The sequence below is a fragment of the Saccostrea echinata genome, unplaced genomic scaffold, assembly GCF_033153115.1.
Source record: "Saccostrea echinata isolate AGI-Se365-2 ecotype Australia unplaced genomic scaffold, CSIRO_AGI_Sech_v1 ptg000054l, whole genome shotgun sequence".
NCBI lineage: Eukaryota > Metazoa > Mollusca > Bivalvia > Ostreida > Ostreidae > Saccostrea > Saccostrea echinata.
In genome coordinates, this window is record NW_026889803.1 from 65,296,881 (window position 1) to 65,315,000 (window position 18,120).

Here is an 18,120-nt window from a genome sequence, read left to right on the forward strand (position 1 = left end):
ACCTTGAGTTTGGATTTGTGTTTTTTAGGCCTAGGTGAGGGTTGGTAATCCTAAAGGTATCATACAAAAAGTGTAATCAAATAACATCAAAATTCCCTATAATTACTATGATCTGGTGAGAAAGATCACACAAAAATCACTGTGTACACATAGTAGTCCAGGAGGTGTTCACAAGCACCTTGTATACATATAATAAAACAGCAATTTTGGAAGGATAAAAAAAAAAACAGTTATCAAAATTAATACAATGCCATGCCTGGTGCACATGAAATGCTATATAAAAAAAGCCTTATAATTGTTCTGTTGCCTGATTATTAACATGTTGTCTTACCTGTTTATTTAAATGTTCTCTTATCTACCGGTATTTACTTACACATTCTCTTACCTATTTATTTACACGTTTTTCTTACTTGATTATTTATATGTTCTTATATGTTTCTCCTACCTGTTTATTTAAATGTTCTCTTATTTATTTACACATTCTCTTACCTATTTATTTACGTTTTCTTGTTGATTATTTACACATTCTTTCACCTGTTAATTACAATGTTTTTTTTTTACCTGTTTATTTAAATGTTGTCTTACCTGTTTACCAGAAGCCATATCTTTCAGTTGTTGCAGTTGCTGTTGTAACATGTCAATTTCCTGCTGTTTCTTTTTCTCCTCGTCTGCCCTCTTTTTCTAAAATTGTACGACTCTTTTAAAATTCATGCAACATATATTACAAAATATTAAACACTGTATGCATTTTGTATTGACAAAAATTTGAAATATTTTGTATTGACACAAATTTGAAATATTTTGCAACATCACATTTTCATATTCCATAACTAGACATTAAATTTCAAAGGGTGAAGATGACCTCAATATTGCACAGGACATCACGTTAAAGAAGACATAAGCATGACAAAAACGTGTCATGTTTATATTTCTCCAATATGGGAAAAACCAACTATGATGTCACACGAAAGCAAAATAAGCGAAATAAGATATACCTACATAAGATTTCCGTCATCAGCCATGCAAAAATAATTTTTGTGTTTCTGTTCCTCAAAATATTTCATCATATACTGATTATGACCTGTTTTTGAATAATAATACTGCCCCTGTATTCACTGAATATGTTCTTGCTGTACTAAAAGATCATGTATGACATCATTAACTTGTTAGTTTAAGGAAACAGAGGAGGGGATCAATCTTTTTCATAATTTGTTAATGTTTACAAGATGTTAAAACTTTCTTTTTTTATATAAGATGGTAAATGAAGGGGGAAAAAATGGTCAAAATTGTCAAAAATTTATGCAAGAACATGTTTTGCACTTATATAAATGGAGACTATGACGTAATTAAACAGAGTCATGTGACCATGCGTCCTTCATCCCTTAAAGGAAATAGTATTTTATCAGTAAATCTGAAACAACTATTTGGTATGGCACAGATACCCTAGTATCGGTGTCCAACAGTTATAGCTTTTACCAACCTTTATATCTCCTTTACTAGGTTTTCCATCCACTTTGTCGAAGTATTCAAACAACTGCCTGTAGAGTGTAATTTTACGATTTTTTTCGTTGTCGGGTGGGAGGTAGTCCTTGACAGGATCTTTTACTTCCCTATATAGATCTTTTATGATGCGCTCTGCTACATCCCTCACCTCCCCTGCATGATGACCAAGTGCTGTCACACAGAACTGCATCAGGTTTTCTAATGTCAAGCCACTGAAAATACCATTAACTGTGTATAGCGGGGACTAGTTTCAAAGTAATCAAAATAGCTAAAATTCACATTAAAATTAAAAAATTATATGATTTTGTCCTAAACAGATGACATAATATCCTTATCTTCTTTTCGTATTGCTCTGAATTGAACTACTGACGTGTTGGATTTGATTCCGAGCTTTTTGTACAAGGCCTCCACTATTTCACACTGTGATTGAGCTTGCCGAGGAGCCAGTGTTAACTTAAATGGCTTCACACACTCATGGGGGACTATATTGGTTGGCTGCAATTCAAAAGTGAAATAGATAAATGTACAGTATTTTTGCATTAATATTTTGAAAATGAAATCTTAGAAAAAGTACAAACAGCTTACCTTAACATCAGTAAAGCTAGCTTCATCCAACACAAAGTTCTTTGCATCTTCACGACATCTTGCCGCCTAAAGTGTTAAAATATCTTTCATTTTTTTGGGTCCAAATATGAATTTTCCACTTGTACACATGTACATATACAAGTTTATTTTTTAAAGGAACAAAAAAGAATATCTCTCCATAAATTATGTTATACATGAATCTTCTTCACACTGCTATACATAAATGTTTATGCATAAAGATGTATGTATAGCCAGCCAAACCTTGTTATTTCAAACATAATGAAGCCAAGAAAAACTTTGAGATATCAGAGGCTTCAAGATATTGAGGTTAAAATACATAAGGAAAAAGTGTTTGGGATGTCTAAATCACTTCAGCATATCCATAGTATTTGAGATACTGATGTTAGTGATGTTCCAAGATGCTGAAGTTCAACTGTATATTGTCTGATGCATTGTATCCTGATTCAGGTGTTAGTAAAACCTCTCACAGTATCCTTGTGTAGAGTGTTTGAGTTTTAATTGCTTATATTATCTTATTTGGTATTATTTCAATGATTTATAGTTACTGTATTCACTTTCTTGTGTACTACTTCTGGGATAGTTAGGGACTTGTATCTCTGTTCTTGTGTAGAAGTTTGGAGATTGTTACCAGTGACATCCCCCTTCTGTTTAGAGAACTTGGGACTCTTTTCAATGACACATTATCTCCCCCTTCAGGTGGAAGCTTTGAGACTTTATAAAATGGCTTACATTATCTCATTCCTTGTGCAGAGTGCTTGAGATTATCAGAATGACTGCCTTACAGTTTTCTCCTCTGTGTAGAATTGTTTTGATGACTAAAGTTAACCAGGTACACATATCTTCTCCCTGTGCAATGTTTGGAATAGTGAAAGGTGCCCCCTCCCTGTGTAGAAGGTCTGGAGTTGTTTCAATGATACTCTATCCTCAATGTACAGAATTGGACTTCAACTATATAGATGGTTTGGTATTGTTTTGATATATAAAAAAGTTTTGGGAGTGTTAATTTTGAAGTAAAAAGTTCAGGACTTTTCTGTTTTTGATGTAGTAGGTTGGGGATTGTTTTGATGTAAATGGTTTTGGATAGTTTTTATGCAGAAGATGTGGGATTGTTTTGATTGGAAAGATTTGGGATTGTTTTAATGACTTACAGCATCTCCTGCCTTATGTAAAAGATTTAGGAAATGGGATTGTCTTTATGTAGGTTTGGGATTGTTTTAATGACTTAAAGTATCTCCTGCCTTATGTAGAAAATTTGGGAAATGGGATCGTTTTTATGTAGGTTTGGGATTATTTAGATGACTTACAGTATCTCCTGCCTTATGTAAAAGATTTAGGAAATGGGATTGTCTTTATGTAGAGGGTTTGGGATTGTTTAGATGACTTACAGTATCTCCTGCCTTATGTAGAAGATTTGGGATTGTTTTCTCCACTGCATAAATAGTGTCCTGTTTTTGTAATCTGTAAAATAAACATTTTCTTTAGTTAACTTAAACTTCCACCTAAAAATGGAAAAAGATCATCCCAAAAAAGATAATGATACTGTAAACTGATTTATCAAACACACTGTAATTGTGAAAATCTCACTGGGACTATATACAGTAAATTTAAGGTGGACAGTGACTTGTTAGTAACCTATTCCCTTTTGACTAGCCAACTGTTTCTCCTCATAAACTTCTGGCCCAAGTAACATAAAATAATCAGGATTGTTTATGTAGTATAGTCTTGAAGCTTACTTTTACACTGACAGACCCTTGTAATGTAGACAAACATGTCATCAGACAAAACAAATTCACCTGTAAATTGTTTTCTCTTCAATTGTTAGAAACAGAATCCAAACGTTGATCTCAATGATATTAAGAAGAATAAGTTGGCATCTATGTTCTTGCATATTTCTATCAATTATGATTGATAATGGTGACACTGTAACATAACCTTCCATTAACTGTGCAGGTACTAGATTTGTTATCCAGTAGTACATGCATCTGTAGCTACAATCTCCTAACTTTTCCGACCCATCAGTGTGTTAGCTGAGTGTTGTTTACAGACTTACTTGTGTTGGGGAATGAATTCAGTCAGGATCATTTTCAGCAGATGTAAACCAGCCTTGAACACCTGAAAACAAACAAAATATCATTATAACATTTTAAAAAACAGAATTTTTAACATTTAACACATATGATCAGAAGTCTATTGAGAGACTGTCGCTCTAGTGTTTGGTTTAAATTAATAATAGTTGATGTCAACTTATGTACAAAGTTTTATTAAAATCAGACCAAAGCTGTAGAAAGAGTAGCATTTTGTAAGAATTTCAGATACAATTCTAATGAGATAAAGAGAAATTTGTATTTCTGTACATTAAATTTTATTGAAATTGGGCTAAGACTGTTGGAGGATAAGGGCTTTGAAAAAAAATGTTCACAGGCAAACAATCGGCATCTTAACTCTGGCCAGTAGAGCTAAAAGACTTGCAAACATGCCAACACGACTTACAGCATAGACCTTGTCGTCAATGGCTCTCTTGACTAGGAAGATGGCTGCCCTGAGTATATTCCTACACTCCTCTTTTCCAGACACGCTGGTCTCCTGGATCTGTTTGTACACAGCTAATAGGGCATCCTCCCTGTAGGACCATGTCTTACTGTAAGCTTTAGAGACCTATAGCAGCAAAGAAAGATAACTATCATATCAATATCGGTAGTGATTATGTTAATAAGGAAGTGATAATTGAAAGTTTTCATTTGCTGCTAAAGTGACAGCTGAAATATTTGTACCAGTATTCTGTAGTTAAAATTTGTAGATCACACCTCATTTCTAGTCAGTTTTTTAAAAAACATTTTGGTTTAACTTTGAATGAATCATGTCAAGAATTGTATAAGTAAATGAATACCAAAACAAAAATTCAAGTAAGCATAGGAACAAACCAAAGGTTCTCCAAACACGTCAATGGCGTAGGAGGCCTCTCTCAATTCCTTTTCTGACATTGGCTCAGGTTCTCCCGTGATTCCTACAACAAACTCATCAGGTTACTAAAATATCCTCTGTGTTTGATTTTTACATCAGGTAAAATGACAAATTAAGCATCTATGTAACAGCAAACAGAAAACCAAAATTTTAAAAAAGTGATCACATCTACAAATCACAAGGTTGCTTCCGTTTTACAGGACTTTAGATTAATGTGTCTGTCATTGTGCATATACCTGGTATTTAGTATGGAATATGATATATATATATACATGTATATTATAAAAAGTTTCTGAATAAATGAACTTGATCATAATACACATTTTCATATACATGATAAGTTATTTCGGGTCAAGATAAATGCATTACTAGTCGCCTGAGATGATGTTTTTATCTAAGCCACACACCTGCACTACTCTCTGGAGGGGGATCTTCTTCCTCTGGGACAGATGGGGGTCTGGAAAATGGATATAGATGTATGTTACATAATCTATAATATATCCTGTAAAATTAAGACATATTATTTAATAAATATTCAAGAACTGTATGTGGTAAAATAGATGTGCCCGATTTTTTATGACCATACATGTACAATACACTGTAGATCAATTAAGAAATATGAAAATGACTGAGATTTTAGCTATATACATGAACTTTAATGATTGAAATGAAGGATATTGGATTCTAAGATTTACAATCAAAATAATTCAGAGAAAGAAGTAATATGACAGAGAGAAATGAAGTTCACATAGCTCTGGATACAAACCACTACATATCTGATCAATTTTCTTTTTTTACAGCTTTCAACAGGTTGATGCATGATTTTACAACACACATTTTTGGTCTGCTTTTCAGAATTCAGTATTATTTTTATTATTTTTATTTTCTGTTCTTTATTATTACTTTAACAGCTATTAAAGAGTATTTCCCATTTTACATTGATAAGAAATTTAGTACATACTTAAATCACTTTACAACATGTACAATCCACAGTAAAGCAGGTTATTTTAATAGTTTACAGTTTCATTCAAAATCCAATTGCAGATACAAAATCACTTTCAGGAAGCAAACCAGGAACTGAATTCTAATCTGACCTTGGGCTTGTAAAGCTTTTTTGAGCTGATATGAAATCATAGAAAAGAATTTATCAAGAATATAGAAATTCATGCAAACATTTATGACTTGTAATGCATAATATATTATTAAAGCCAGCTTTGCCATCTAAAAGCAATTTTGAAATGACAAAAACACTCAAGCTAAAAGCTGCTGTATTCTTAATCTAAACAACAGTGAGTACGTACATAAACTCTTTTGCCAGATCAGTTGGTTTGACATAACGCTTTGTAAAGCTTGTAAAATTGCAAGGATATATTATACTATACATGCTGTACAACATGTGCCTGTGTTATAGATGTGTGCAATAATATAATACAACCAAGTCTTCAAACAATCACAGCTCTCTCATTACTCACAAACAACATCAATTTGACCTTGTCCACATTCGTTACCATAAGATGAAATCCAAATTTAAGGACTGATTTTAAATACCGGGATATGAGAAAATTGTTCACAAAATCAAGTCCCTGCAATTTAAGGGTCAGTGATAGAAATAATGGAATCATTTCATTGATGAAGACTAGGTATTTACAAATGCTCATGCAACATGCCTCTACATATGCCTGTGAGTTAAAATGTTACATACTTTTTGAACAAATGACAAAAAGTCATTTATGCATTGGATTTTAACCTATATCTTTATCACCTAACAGAGCATTAATTTTGTCTCGTTTTAATGACAGATTTATATTTCGACTCAGAAAATAAAATTGCTCGCTGTTTTTTTTTTTAATTGTTCAAATACATGTAAAAACTCTCCTTCTTCTTCTTCCCGTTTAGTGCAAACCACTTTAGTATCGTCGCACTCTTAACCAACATTCCATTTGTGAGTTCACGTTATCATAATTTGACATCAACAAGTCATTTCATGAAATTATGTACTCGGCGCTTAAAATTAGGAATCTACAGTTTGTGTTCTTCTCTCAACTAATTCCATACTCAAGTGCATGTTCTGAGTACATTCAAATTTTTTAACAGAGACAGGCTACTGAAAAATAAGTTGATGTTATAGGGTTTTCAACTACTGCATTTTAAGTAAGCATTTCAAAAATTTCATGGTTGGTGTAATGACTCTGTTTGCAAATACAACCTATCTTTTGATCTTATTTTCCCCACCAATTCAATGTGGGTGTGACCAGTAAACAAGGGATGCTTACTCCTTCTAGGCACCTGATCCTACCTCTGGTGCTTACAGACGTCTGTTTTTTTGCTCTGTTCATGATTCATTTCTTTACTTCATTTATGAGATTGATCACTGTTATTTTCATCTTTTATATTAGAATAGATCTGCTTCAAAAACCTTAACATGGTCACTCATTCAGAAAATATAGGTCAGATCCAGCATCAGAAGCAAGTTTGTTAGTAGTGTGCATCCCTAGATACATCATCATACAAGTTTGGTCCAGGCAGAGCTTATAGTTACTTGGAAAAGGACTTGTGTCAAAAACTATAAGCCAAATGTCAATGCTGCCACAAGGGTATAGTAAGCTCATCTCAGCTTGCTAAAGGTAACCTATTATATCTAGATACTCATAGATTTAGTGATATTCAGAATTGCAAAATGTATGAAAACTTTCTAAAATTAAATTAGCGAAAATCAAAATTCATAAAATTTACTAGTACACTGTATGCTGTGCACATGGGAATTTACATTAAGTATACAAGAAAGAATACTTCATGTAAATGTTCCCCGTCTACCAATGCCTTAAATTCATCTATTCAGCATTCAAAGGACCTTATAGTTTAATCATTTGAAAATAAACTCAAACATACATGCTGTTGACCTCACACTGTGAAACATATCCATTTTAACTAGAGATAGTGTATACAAACTTGCAGGGTGTTACATTTGTAATATAAGTGTTAAGTGCACCTACTGCTGTTGTTGAGTTAATAGCTTTCTACTGTTTAAATACATGTATTCCAGGATTTTTGTGAATGTTGCAAACTCTATGCATGATCATAGTGTGAACTGGTGAGTAAATGATTAAAACAATATTTTACAGGGCAGCCAGTGAATGATAATGTTTCTTTGTTCTAGCAGCTCAACACCATTACCTGTGAACATACAAACACATGACCATGCACACACAATGTAACTGTGTTTCTGATTGGTTCAACAATTACAGCAAATTTCTCACAAAAATAGCCTGTGATGCATTCATACAAATAGAATTTAAAGGAAATAAGAGGATGTCATTGAGTCATTAAAATCTTCTTATATGAAAGTAATTTTCCAAATACTTTGTTAGCTGTGCTACCAATTCAATTCATAAACTTTAGACGAAGATGAAGCTGATCTTGACATTAGATTTCTGTTACATTGTTGAGTCTACCAGAACCACAAACTTAGACCAATAAATTAGCTAGAGTCACATGAAGTTAGGAGCCACACACCAGGACAAAATACTCACTTGACTGGCAATAACCGCTCATCGTAAGGGGTTCTAGGAGGGGGAGGGGAATCACTGGACGGCTTTGTGTCTTTACTGATTTACAAAGAAAATTGGTCAGTCTCCTACCCATACACATAACAAATGGAAAGTTCTGATTAACAACTCTCCATCATTTTGTAAATTATTTTGTCAAACTAATTGACTACACATAGAGTACCGGCAAATAAAAACCAAGAAAAGGGATAACGTTCACAATTGCAAATAGCAGATATCCAGAAAACATAGTCAAGACAGAACTATTTACAAGAACTTTTTTGACACACAGGGATTAAAAGATTTCTCTGTTCTTCATTATCAATTCAAAGGACAATTTTACAAAATTTTGCTTACCCCCCCCCCCCCCAAAAAAAAAACAAGAAAGGAAAATAAATTCACAAATACTCCCTTTGAATACTATTTAAATGTGTTTCTTGCATGCAGTAATGAGAAAATGGATAAAATGGATTCTAATTACTGTAAACTTGTAAATTTCTAAAAGCAATGAATATTGTAACAAAACATAAAATAGTAAAGCTATTTTACACTATCTTGTACAAGAACAGCGGTTTTGTGGTAATACTTTCAGAAGCTCTAAAAAATGACACAGTGAATCAAAATTACTACATGAACAGATTTATATCACTATATAAATTAAATATCGATAAATTTATATGTAATGACATCTTGTAAAACAGACTATTAAGCATAAATACATGTACAATGCAATTTTGTTTTATTTAAAATATTCTGGTGCAAGTTCAGCAAAAATGAATGTGTATGTTAACATATGGTAACTTACTTTTTCATGGCTGGGAGGGGTCTCTCATCATATGGTGTCCTGGGTGGGGGACTGTGGGGTGGGGTCCTATAGGATAACTCCTGTAATCGTGGCGGAGTCGGCTGACGAATAGGTTCTGAAAATCACAAGGTCAAAATTGGCAAATAAAATCTTGAGGAGTCTATGTCTTTGACAATATGTATGGAATATATTCAGAACAAATGAATAATTATGTACAATCAAATTTATCTTAGAAATATACAAAATGGTATGTATATGATTATATTGTTCTTACCCAAGTCAATAGTTTGTGGATGCCTTGACTGAAAATTAATAAATAAATCATTCACTTCAAAATTTTGAAATCCTTATATGAGGAAAAACGCAACATACATGTATGTTACAATACATTGAATTAAATTCGTAATAATTACCCTTTCTAATGACAGAAATGATCAACAAAGTTCCAAGGTGATAATTTTGAAGATTTACCCCTGAAGTTTCCAGTAAGTCTGGTAGATTGAGATCTTTGTAGACCTGTAATCTGTACTCATCCATCTGGACTTTCTTTAGTTTGGCCTTGTCATAATCCTCATTCTCTACAGCCTGTCTCTTCTCCACTTCATATTTCCCCAGCTTCTCCCCCACCTTCTGTAGCTCTGATATCGCAGCTTTCAATCTCTTAGCATACTCAAATCGCTCCTCTGTTATTTACAAAGAAAACCTCGTCATGTTAAATCAAACTATTTTCAGTGTGCATTATTTTTAAATTCTTATGATTCTACTCCCTGTTAATTCTTAAATGTTTCTTCCACAAACACCAACATTTACAAGTATGTATAGTAAATTTTCTGAGAGTAAGTATATGTAGATCTTACGTAAAACGGCTTCCTGCTTTTTCTTTTCTAATTTTCGGATAATGCCTGCTATCTCCGGATCTTGATACATATCAAAAGCCAAATCATCCAGGGGTGAAATAAAGTCAGGTCTATTTAAGGAATGAATACAAATTTCTTTAATACATCTATAAGTCTCTCTCCCATTCTTTTTTTTTTTTAAATCTATCAGCATAATGATGAATTATGTTGAAATTGGATATTCAAACTGTTTGAAACTCGGCACAATATTCATAAAGCAACTCACTTGTTGTAGAGTCCTTCTAATGAAGGGTCACCCTCAATTGCCTTCCTCTTTTCATGATCCAAAAACAAATCCTGTTGGGAGATTGAAATAAAATCAGAGTGATAAACTGATACCACGAGTCACTGTTTTTTAAAAATCATCTTCATTTAGAAGAATAAACATGGGAACTTACTGGGTCTGTAATATCTGTAGGTCTCTGTTTGATTTCATCTCCAATCACATTGATAGCAATGATACCAACCTGTCAACATAAAAATCAGCAGTAAAGAAAACAAGATATTTTGGACTAAATTTTCTTGCATTACAGATTTTAACTTCAATTTTCCGTCAGTATTTTACAATAAACCTTTGTTCAAAAAACAAGCATGTTGAAAATTTGATTCCTGATCAAAAGTAAACTCGATACGTTCTAAAAATTAAATTAAAAGTTTCATAAAAATACCTATAGTTTTCACATAATTAATTACAAATTTGAGAGTTTGGTACCTGGTTATAGAGATTATACTTGTTGATGTGATTTTTGTGGATGTTCAGTTTTAGGAACAGTCCGATGGCATCCACATGTACCGACTTCAGCTCTCGCGCCTTGTATCCAGTCTTCTCATTGTCTGATAAAGACACGTACCTAGCCAACATGAAAATAAAGGCTTTTAAGTTTTACTTCATGCACATACTATTATTCATATAGGTTCAATCAAGGGTGTATAGGGATTTACCCCTGGTTGTATTCCATACACCCTGGGGCAGAAGGCCAGGGTAAATCCCCATACACCCTTCATTGGACCAGAACAATGAATTTATTTCCTAAGTAATCAAATTAATTTCTTTATAAACCCTAGTTTAATCAATGGTGTTTCAACTGTTGATAAGATTTACTACTTGCTAAAATGCATGGTGACATCATGTTATTTGCTTTTTGTAATAGAAAAACTATGCACTGTGATTTCACAATATTTATCCCCGGCTCAAGCTGGGTGTACGTTGAGAAATTTACACCCAGCTTGATAACCAATGAAAGTTCATGTTACAATCTACATAGGAAATAAATGTATTTGTATTCATATGATTTGTTCATGTTCATAGACAAGGATGGAGAACCCTCGTTACTGCCCTATATGCCAAAGGCGTCACGGGCAGTAAGTAAGTAAGTGTGCAGAAAAGTGTCTTGAAGAGCTTAAAGTCTCATTACATACCCAAGTCGTGTGTAGCGTGCGTTTTCCAAATCTTGTGTCTGCTCATCAGGTACATCCCCAACAAAGAACTCGATTTTTGTTGCTAAAAAATTCAGACAACATATACATGTTATACTTTCTTTGCATGTCTAGTCCACTGTAAAATTTGTATGTCTAACATCAGTTGTATGATACTTACCTATCAGGTACTGGTGGGAGAGGATCTGAATTTTCCGCAGCCTAGACCTGTGTTCTAGCTGTAAAACTATGTCCTGTGGGTACAGGCAGTATCTACAAAAAAAAAATTAATAGCACATGCCAGGTCAGTTTAAAAAAGAAGAAAATTCAGGCCAAAAAAAATTATCAAAAGTTTCTCAGGCACTGCTGCATCAGGTCAAAAACTAACCACATTTATCAGTTTTATTGACATATTGAAAAGGGAAATAACTCAATTTTCTATTTTACCAAGTTGAAAATGAAAATTGAGTTATTCCCCTTTACATAAATTTATAGATGTTTTTATTAGATAAAAAATATATTTCTTGTTAATATGGTATTTTTATGAATTAACTTTTTAACAAATGTTTGGAATAACATTATTTAAGTTGAGTACATATTATATAATTAATGTAAGAGAAAAAAAGTAAGAATCAATTGATATTATCATTTTGTTAAACCGACATTAAAAGAAAATACTTGCCGCATTGAATTTTGAAATTTTTGGCATGAGAAACTACAGATTAATTTTTTTGCCTGTTACAAATTTAAAGTAGTCAGACTAAAAAAAAGAGACAAGAGGCCCAAAGGCCTTAATGGTCACCTAAAAATAATACAACCCAATAAACAATCTACAGAATGGCAATAATTAAACAAAATTAATTGATAGATGAAGATATGCTGCCCAAAAACAAGAGAAATAGGACAGTCAGGGATCAACAAAATAGTAAACCTGGTAATTGGTAACAACTCAGAAAGAAGACTTGTTTATGTGTACTTTCCTATATGTGCCAGTGCAGTCTACATTCTCATATGTTCATATCACTAAATTTAACAACACAATAGTGCTTGAGCATATATAACACTTTATACCAAGTAAACTCAGCACAATCCCTTTAACATTGGCTTATCTTGGTCTTTGAGTAACACTTAACGTACAGATGTAACATATTTTATCTCATTTTTATTTATCTACTATTTACAAGTCTACATGACCATTAAAAACTAAAAGAGTACTTTCTATATTACATGTGTATATTAAAATTCTCATATAATTCTTTCACTCATTTGACCTTCAATTACATTATTTGCAGTGATTAATTATCATTGTTGAATAACAAAGTGGAATAATAACTTCTCTCAAAGTAAAGAACATGATCAATAGAGCCCTGTCCAATGACAAAAAATTTCACAAATCTGGTTAAAATATCCTTGCTCAATACAACTTTGAACTCTGTCTCCTAGATGCCTAGGAGCAGAGATGATTTTCGAAAAATTGATGCATATTCACTATATAATCAAAAGAGCCCCATCCCAACACCAGAACCCTGACCCAGTGCCATGAATTTTACAATTTTCGAAGACATCCTTGCTCATCATAACCATGCACTATCTAAGCTGCTTAATACCCAGGAACAGAGAAGGTTTTCAAAGAATTAATGCATTTTTCATTATATGATCAATAGAGCCCCAACCTAACACAAGAACCCCTGACCCAGGGGCAATGAATTTCAAAATTTTGGAATAGACACCCTTGCTCACCATAACCATGCACTTAGTTTATCTGCTTAATTCCCAGGAGCAAGAAAGAAGATTTTCAAAGAATTTATGCATTTTCATGTATGATCAATAGAGCCCTACCCTAACAAAAGAAACCCTGAACCTGTGGCCATTAGTTTCACAATTTTGGTAATGGACTCATTGCAGGGTTGTCCCTAAGAATTAAAATAGCAGGGGACATTTAAAAAGTAGAAGGGGGTCTGGGGTTCCTCCAATAACAGGATTATGAGGGAGAGAATACCAAAGTAACCGGGGAATTGCATCATTATAAGCGGGGAATCCCCCCCCCCCTTTCCCGGGTCTTATGGAAAACCCTGCATTGCTTGTTATAATCATTCCAACAGTTTGACGGCTTGATCTCAAGGAAAAAATGAAATAGATTTTTGAAGATTGCATTGATTTTGATGTTTTTGGCCTCACATCTCAGACCCAAGAGGGGACAGAGACTATGAAATTCACAATATTTGTACAATACAGGTATACCATTATTTGTTGAAATAGGTTTTGTGAATAAAAAAGAAGATGAAAATGCTTAATGCACAAGTGTGATAGAGGATGCACAGCTTATGATTACAGACAAAAACAGATAGCAATAGGTCACCTGAGTAACTCAGATGATCTAAAAAGCCAGAGCTAACATTCATAAAGCACTGGATCAGGCAGCCTTTACAGAAAAGAGTGAATTCAGTATCATTCAAATATGGTCTTACAGTGAAATATGCCTTGAGAGATCTATTCTACTGAAATGAGTTCCTACAACTAACTTGATTGACTTCCACCAATACATCAGAAGACTGACATAATTCAAACAAATGAAACTTTGAGACAAATAAGACTCTCCTACATATAGTTTACAATGGGACAAAATGTACCCAGATATAGCTGGATTTTTATGCCTTTGTAATAAGAGACTTGTTTGTTGTTTGAAAATATGCCACCTTCCTTATATGTGATGGATGCCAATGAGGGTCAGTTCCTTAATTAATTTAAAAATAAATTCTCAAGACATTAACTCACTTGATTGAGTTCCAGCCATATATGAGAAAACTTTTGTATAAATAAGAAAAGCAAATTTTTAGTCACTGAAAATTGTCAAAATTGTATACTGTAGTCAGAATTGAATTTTGTGTTAGCATTAGTACAAAGGTACCTTGAGGACTGCCATCCCTTCGTTAAGGGGCTGTGATAATTAAGCTCTGCTGCCCTGTAACTCTCATCTTGACCAGACACATGAATCACTCGGAATGGTAACTTTCGCGGCATGTTGCTTTACATCTTAATGGACACACTGATCTATAAATGTAAAAATAACAATATACAGGTAAATTATATCTATAAATCACCCAGGATTGTGTTGTCATATTGACGTGAATGGGTATAAGATGCTCATCTTATCACAATGTTAAACTTTATTGATCTTGTTAGCTTTCTCATTTCCTGAGTTTAAAGTTCTCTAATGGGTCAGTAATAAAAGTTTTACTTGCACAATATTTACATGCGCTGTAATGACTTGTATTTACTACTTAACCTGCACTTATTAAACAATTGATCTGTCAATAACTTGATCATCAGAAACAAGTGAAGGGCTTCAATTTCACACTAGCAGAGGCACATGTATTGATTATGCTATGTCATCTGTTGTCAAACGTGAATTGTCAGATGAGAGAAACTCATTAAATATTTATTTTGCAATTATTATCAACCATTATGATGTCGGGCTGGCCCAACATGACTTGATTAGAACAGAGCTTGAAGTATTAGAATTGAAAGGGTATGTCTTTTTACCACAAGGAACCACAAGGTACCACAAGGAACCACAAGGATACCACAAGGAATCACAAGGAACCACAAGGAACCCCAGGGATACCACAAGGTACCCCAGGGACACCATATACAACCTTAATTATTCTAAATATGGTTTATATGCACTTGTAAATTGGAAAAAAAAAGTTTTTGAAAGACAAATTAACACTTTTAAATTAATTGTCTTAAATATAGAGGAGTTACCCAAGTTAAAAATTTATAGGTAATATTAATTAATTAAACAATTAAGCTCAATTATGCATGTTTAGTTTTGAAGAACTTTAATATTTTATACGGTGTAAATAAATAATCATGTTTTAACTATGATTTGTGTATTTCAATACGCAAAACCAAAGGGCACTCACATAAAACCAAATAATACTCTTAAGGTACCACAAGAAAATCCCAGTGTACCCTAGGATACCCAATTCAACATTAATAAATGTACATGTAAATATGGTTTATATTTGCACTTGTAAATGACACAGTAACTGTTTATTGTATATACTTCAATACACAAATCAAAAGGATACTCGCTTAAGAAGCAAAGGATAGCCTTAAGTTACCACAAGGACATCCCAGGGTAACCCGAAGAATATCCCAAAATACCCCAAGGACACCCAGTTGGACCTTTATAAATCTAAAAACGGTTTTATGCTTTTGTAAATAACATAGTAACTGTTTATTGCATATTTTAATACACAAAAAAGGATACCAAGGAAACCCTAGGTATCTGAAGAATACCCTTAAGTACCCCAATAATGAGCCATATAACTGACATCCAATTCAGCTTTAATAAATGTAAATATGGTTTATGTGCATTTTTTAATTACATCATTTAAATACATTAATACTTAAAGCTATATATGGCATGTCTGAGGTAAAAAATAAAAATATGAGATAGAGTGTAGTTGAACATGATATTTGTTATTTACGTTCAAATTAAAATTTTCACTGATTCTGCATGAACTTGAATAACCCCACGTTTCTATAGTTAAAATGACTTTCAACTGTGTCTGATATTTAAATGCGGAGTCAGTAAATAAATCGATTATTGTTTTACCCTTAAATTTCTAATATGAAATATATGGAGATAACGAACAGTATTCAAGCTCAAAAGTCCATTATACAATACAAAATAGGAGCAGAGCAAACACGGACCTCCAAACATCAGAGGTGGGATCAGGTGCCATGGAGGAGTGAGCATCCCCTGCCGACCGGTCACACCCGCCGTGTGCTCCTTGTCATGATCGGGAAATAACGGAAAAATCCGTCGACAATTCAGTGTGTAAATAATGGCCTAACAATAAGTATGAAAAACGTCAGTCAGCATTTGACTCAATGATAAATTGTATTTGCTGACAAGGTCATTGTATCAATAATTTACCTCGTTTTAGAAATTGTACATTCGTAGATCATGCTCTTGCGTATCGAATCAACTGAGAGATATATACCCCGTATGCAGGTGATGAAGGTATATTGCTGCATAAGTAAGGGAAGTTGACGATTGAAAAGTTAAAGTCATCACGTTTATCATAAAGCTTGGTTGTTAGATTACCATTAACGTCTTTTTCAAGTAAAATATCCAAATATGAAACAGATGTGTCAGACTCTGTGGTATCTTTTATCTCAAGTTCACCAGGATATATCGTATCGACATAAGAATGAAAATAGCCATTGTTAATTGACAATACGTCGTCGATATATCTAAATGTCGAGTTGAACGCCACAGCAAGTGTTTTCTTCTTTTCACGTACAAGATTTTGGACAAATTCTGCTTCATATGAATACAAAAAAAGGTCTGCTAATAACGGGGTGCAATTGGTACCCATAGGAATTCCAATAGATTGTTGGAAGACCTGGTCTCCAAAAACCACATAGATATTGTCAATCAGAAACTCAAGCATCTTTTTAATGTCAACTTCAGAGTACTTGTGTGTACAATCAGAATGTTTTTTAACAAAATAATTTTGCAAATGACCAATGACAAGGTAAGTATATTTACGAGTTCCATTTTTATTGAAAAAGCAGCTGTCAATGATATCAAAAAGCCTGGACTTTAATTTATTGTGAGGAATGGTTGTGTATAAAGTTGAAAAGTCGTAAGTTTTATGAAACGCGATTGATTTAAATTGTGTAATTTACAGGAAAGTCCTATTCTTATATAAAGTAATTAAAACAAATAGAAAGATCTTTTTAATTTTAGTTAGTCTGAATTATCAAAAATACGCCATATATGACTTTTGGACTATTGGATTTCCAAGAGTAAAGAAGAAGATTTTAACAATTGCATATACAATGTATTTTGATGGTTTTAGTCCCATCCTTCAAGCCCAGAAGGGGAGAGGGGTCAAGGACCATGAAATTCAAAATTCATGTTTCCCTTTACCTATAAAAACTGGTTAACTTTACCCATAAAACTGGTTAAAATTGGTTCAGTGGTTCAAAAGAAGCTGAAAATTTCAACATTTTATGACCAATGAACAACAAACATAAACAAATCACAATTGGTAGGTCAACTGAATGACTCAGGTGACCTAAAAAAAATTATATTTACAATAAACAGTTTACTTTGTAATTAACAAATGAACATAAATCATATGTAGATTTATTAAGGTTGAATGGAATGTCATTTATTAATCTAAGTGGTTCTTTGGGTTTGTTTGTTGGGCTTTCATCATGATCCTAAATGTCCCTTGGGGTTCTTTTATTCTTTATGTTTTGTATTATACAAATATACAATAAACAGTTATAATTCATAATTAACAAGTGCATTTAAACCATGAAAAGATTTTTAAAATGTTGAATTGAGTGTCATTTGGATTTT

At 33.1% G+C, this 18,120-nt stretch overlaps 1 protein-coding gene across 3 annotated transcripts in view; it reads right to left on the bottom strand.

Annotated features, from left to right (window-relative positions):
* Positions 1-18,120, bottom strand: part of LOC133205536 (centrosomal protein of 104 kDa-like) — a 32,788-nt gene that overhangs the window by 5,946 nt on the left and 8,722 nt on the right. For 2 of the 3 annotated variants that reach the window (XM_061341370.1, XM_061341369.1), the window contains exons 2-21: positions 14,641-14,783; positions 11,914-12,005; positions 11,736-11,817; positions 11,029-11,167; positions 10,715-10,783; positions 10,543-10,613; positions 10,278-10,387; positions 9,892-10,103; positions 9,695-9,722; positions 9,421-9,535; positions 8,601-8,675; positions 5,478-5,527; positions 5,031-5,113; positions 4,600-4,764; positions 4,160-4,221; positions 3,495-3,567; positions 2,089-2,154; positions 1,874-1,998; positions 1,481-1,715; positions 586-681 (exon numbers count right to left, since the gene is read on the bottom strand). In XM_061341370.1, the coding sequence (XP_061197354.1) occupies positions 586-681; positions 1,481-1,715; positions 1,874-1,998; positions 2,089-2,154; positions 3,495-3,567; positions 4,160-4,221; positions 4,600-4,764; positions 5,031-5,113; positions 5,478-5,527; positions 8,601-8,675; positions 9,421-9,535; positions 9,695-9,722; positions 9,892-10,103; positions 10,278-10,387; positions 10,543-10,613; positions 10,715-10,783; positions 11,029-11,167; positions 11,736-11,817; positions 11,914-12,005; positions 14,641-14,753 (2,061 nt within the window). In that variant the 5' untranslated portion in view covers positions 14,754-14,783. The remainder of the gene's footprint in view (positions 1-585; positions 682-1,480; positions 1,716-1,873; positions 1,999-2,088; positions 2,155-3,494; positions 3,568-4,159; positions 4,222-4,599; positions 4,765-5,030; positions 5,114-5,477; positions 5,528-8,600; positions 8,676-9,420; positions 9,536-9,694; positions 9,723-9,891; positions 10,104-10,277; positions 10,388-10,542; positions 10,614-10,714; positions 10,784-11,028; positions 11,168-11,735; positions 11,818-11,913; positions 12,006-14,640; positions 14,784-18,120) is intronic. The other variant, XM_061341371.1, reaches the window with a different exon arrangement.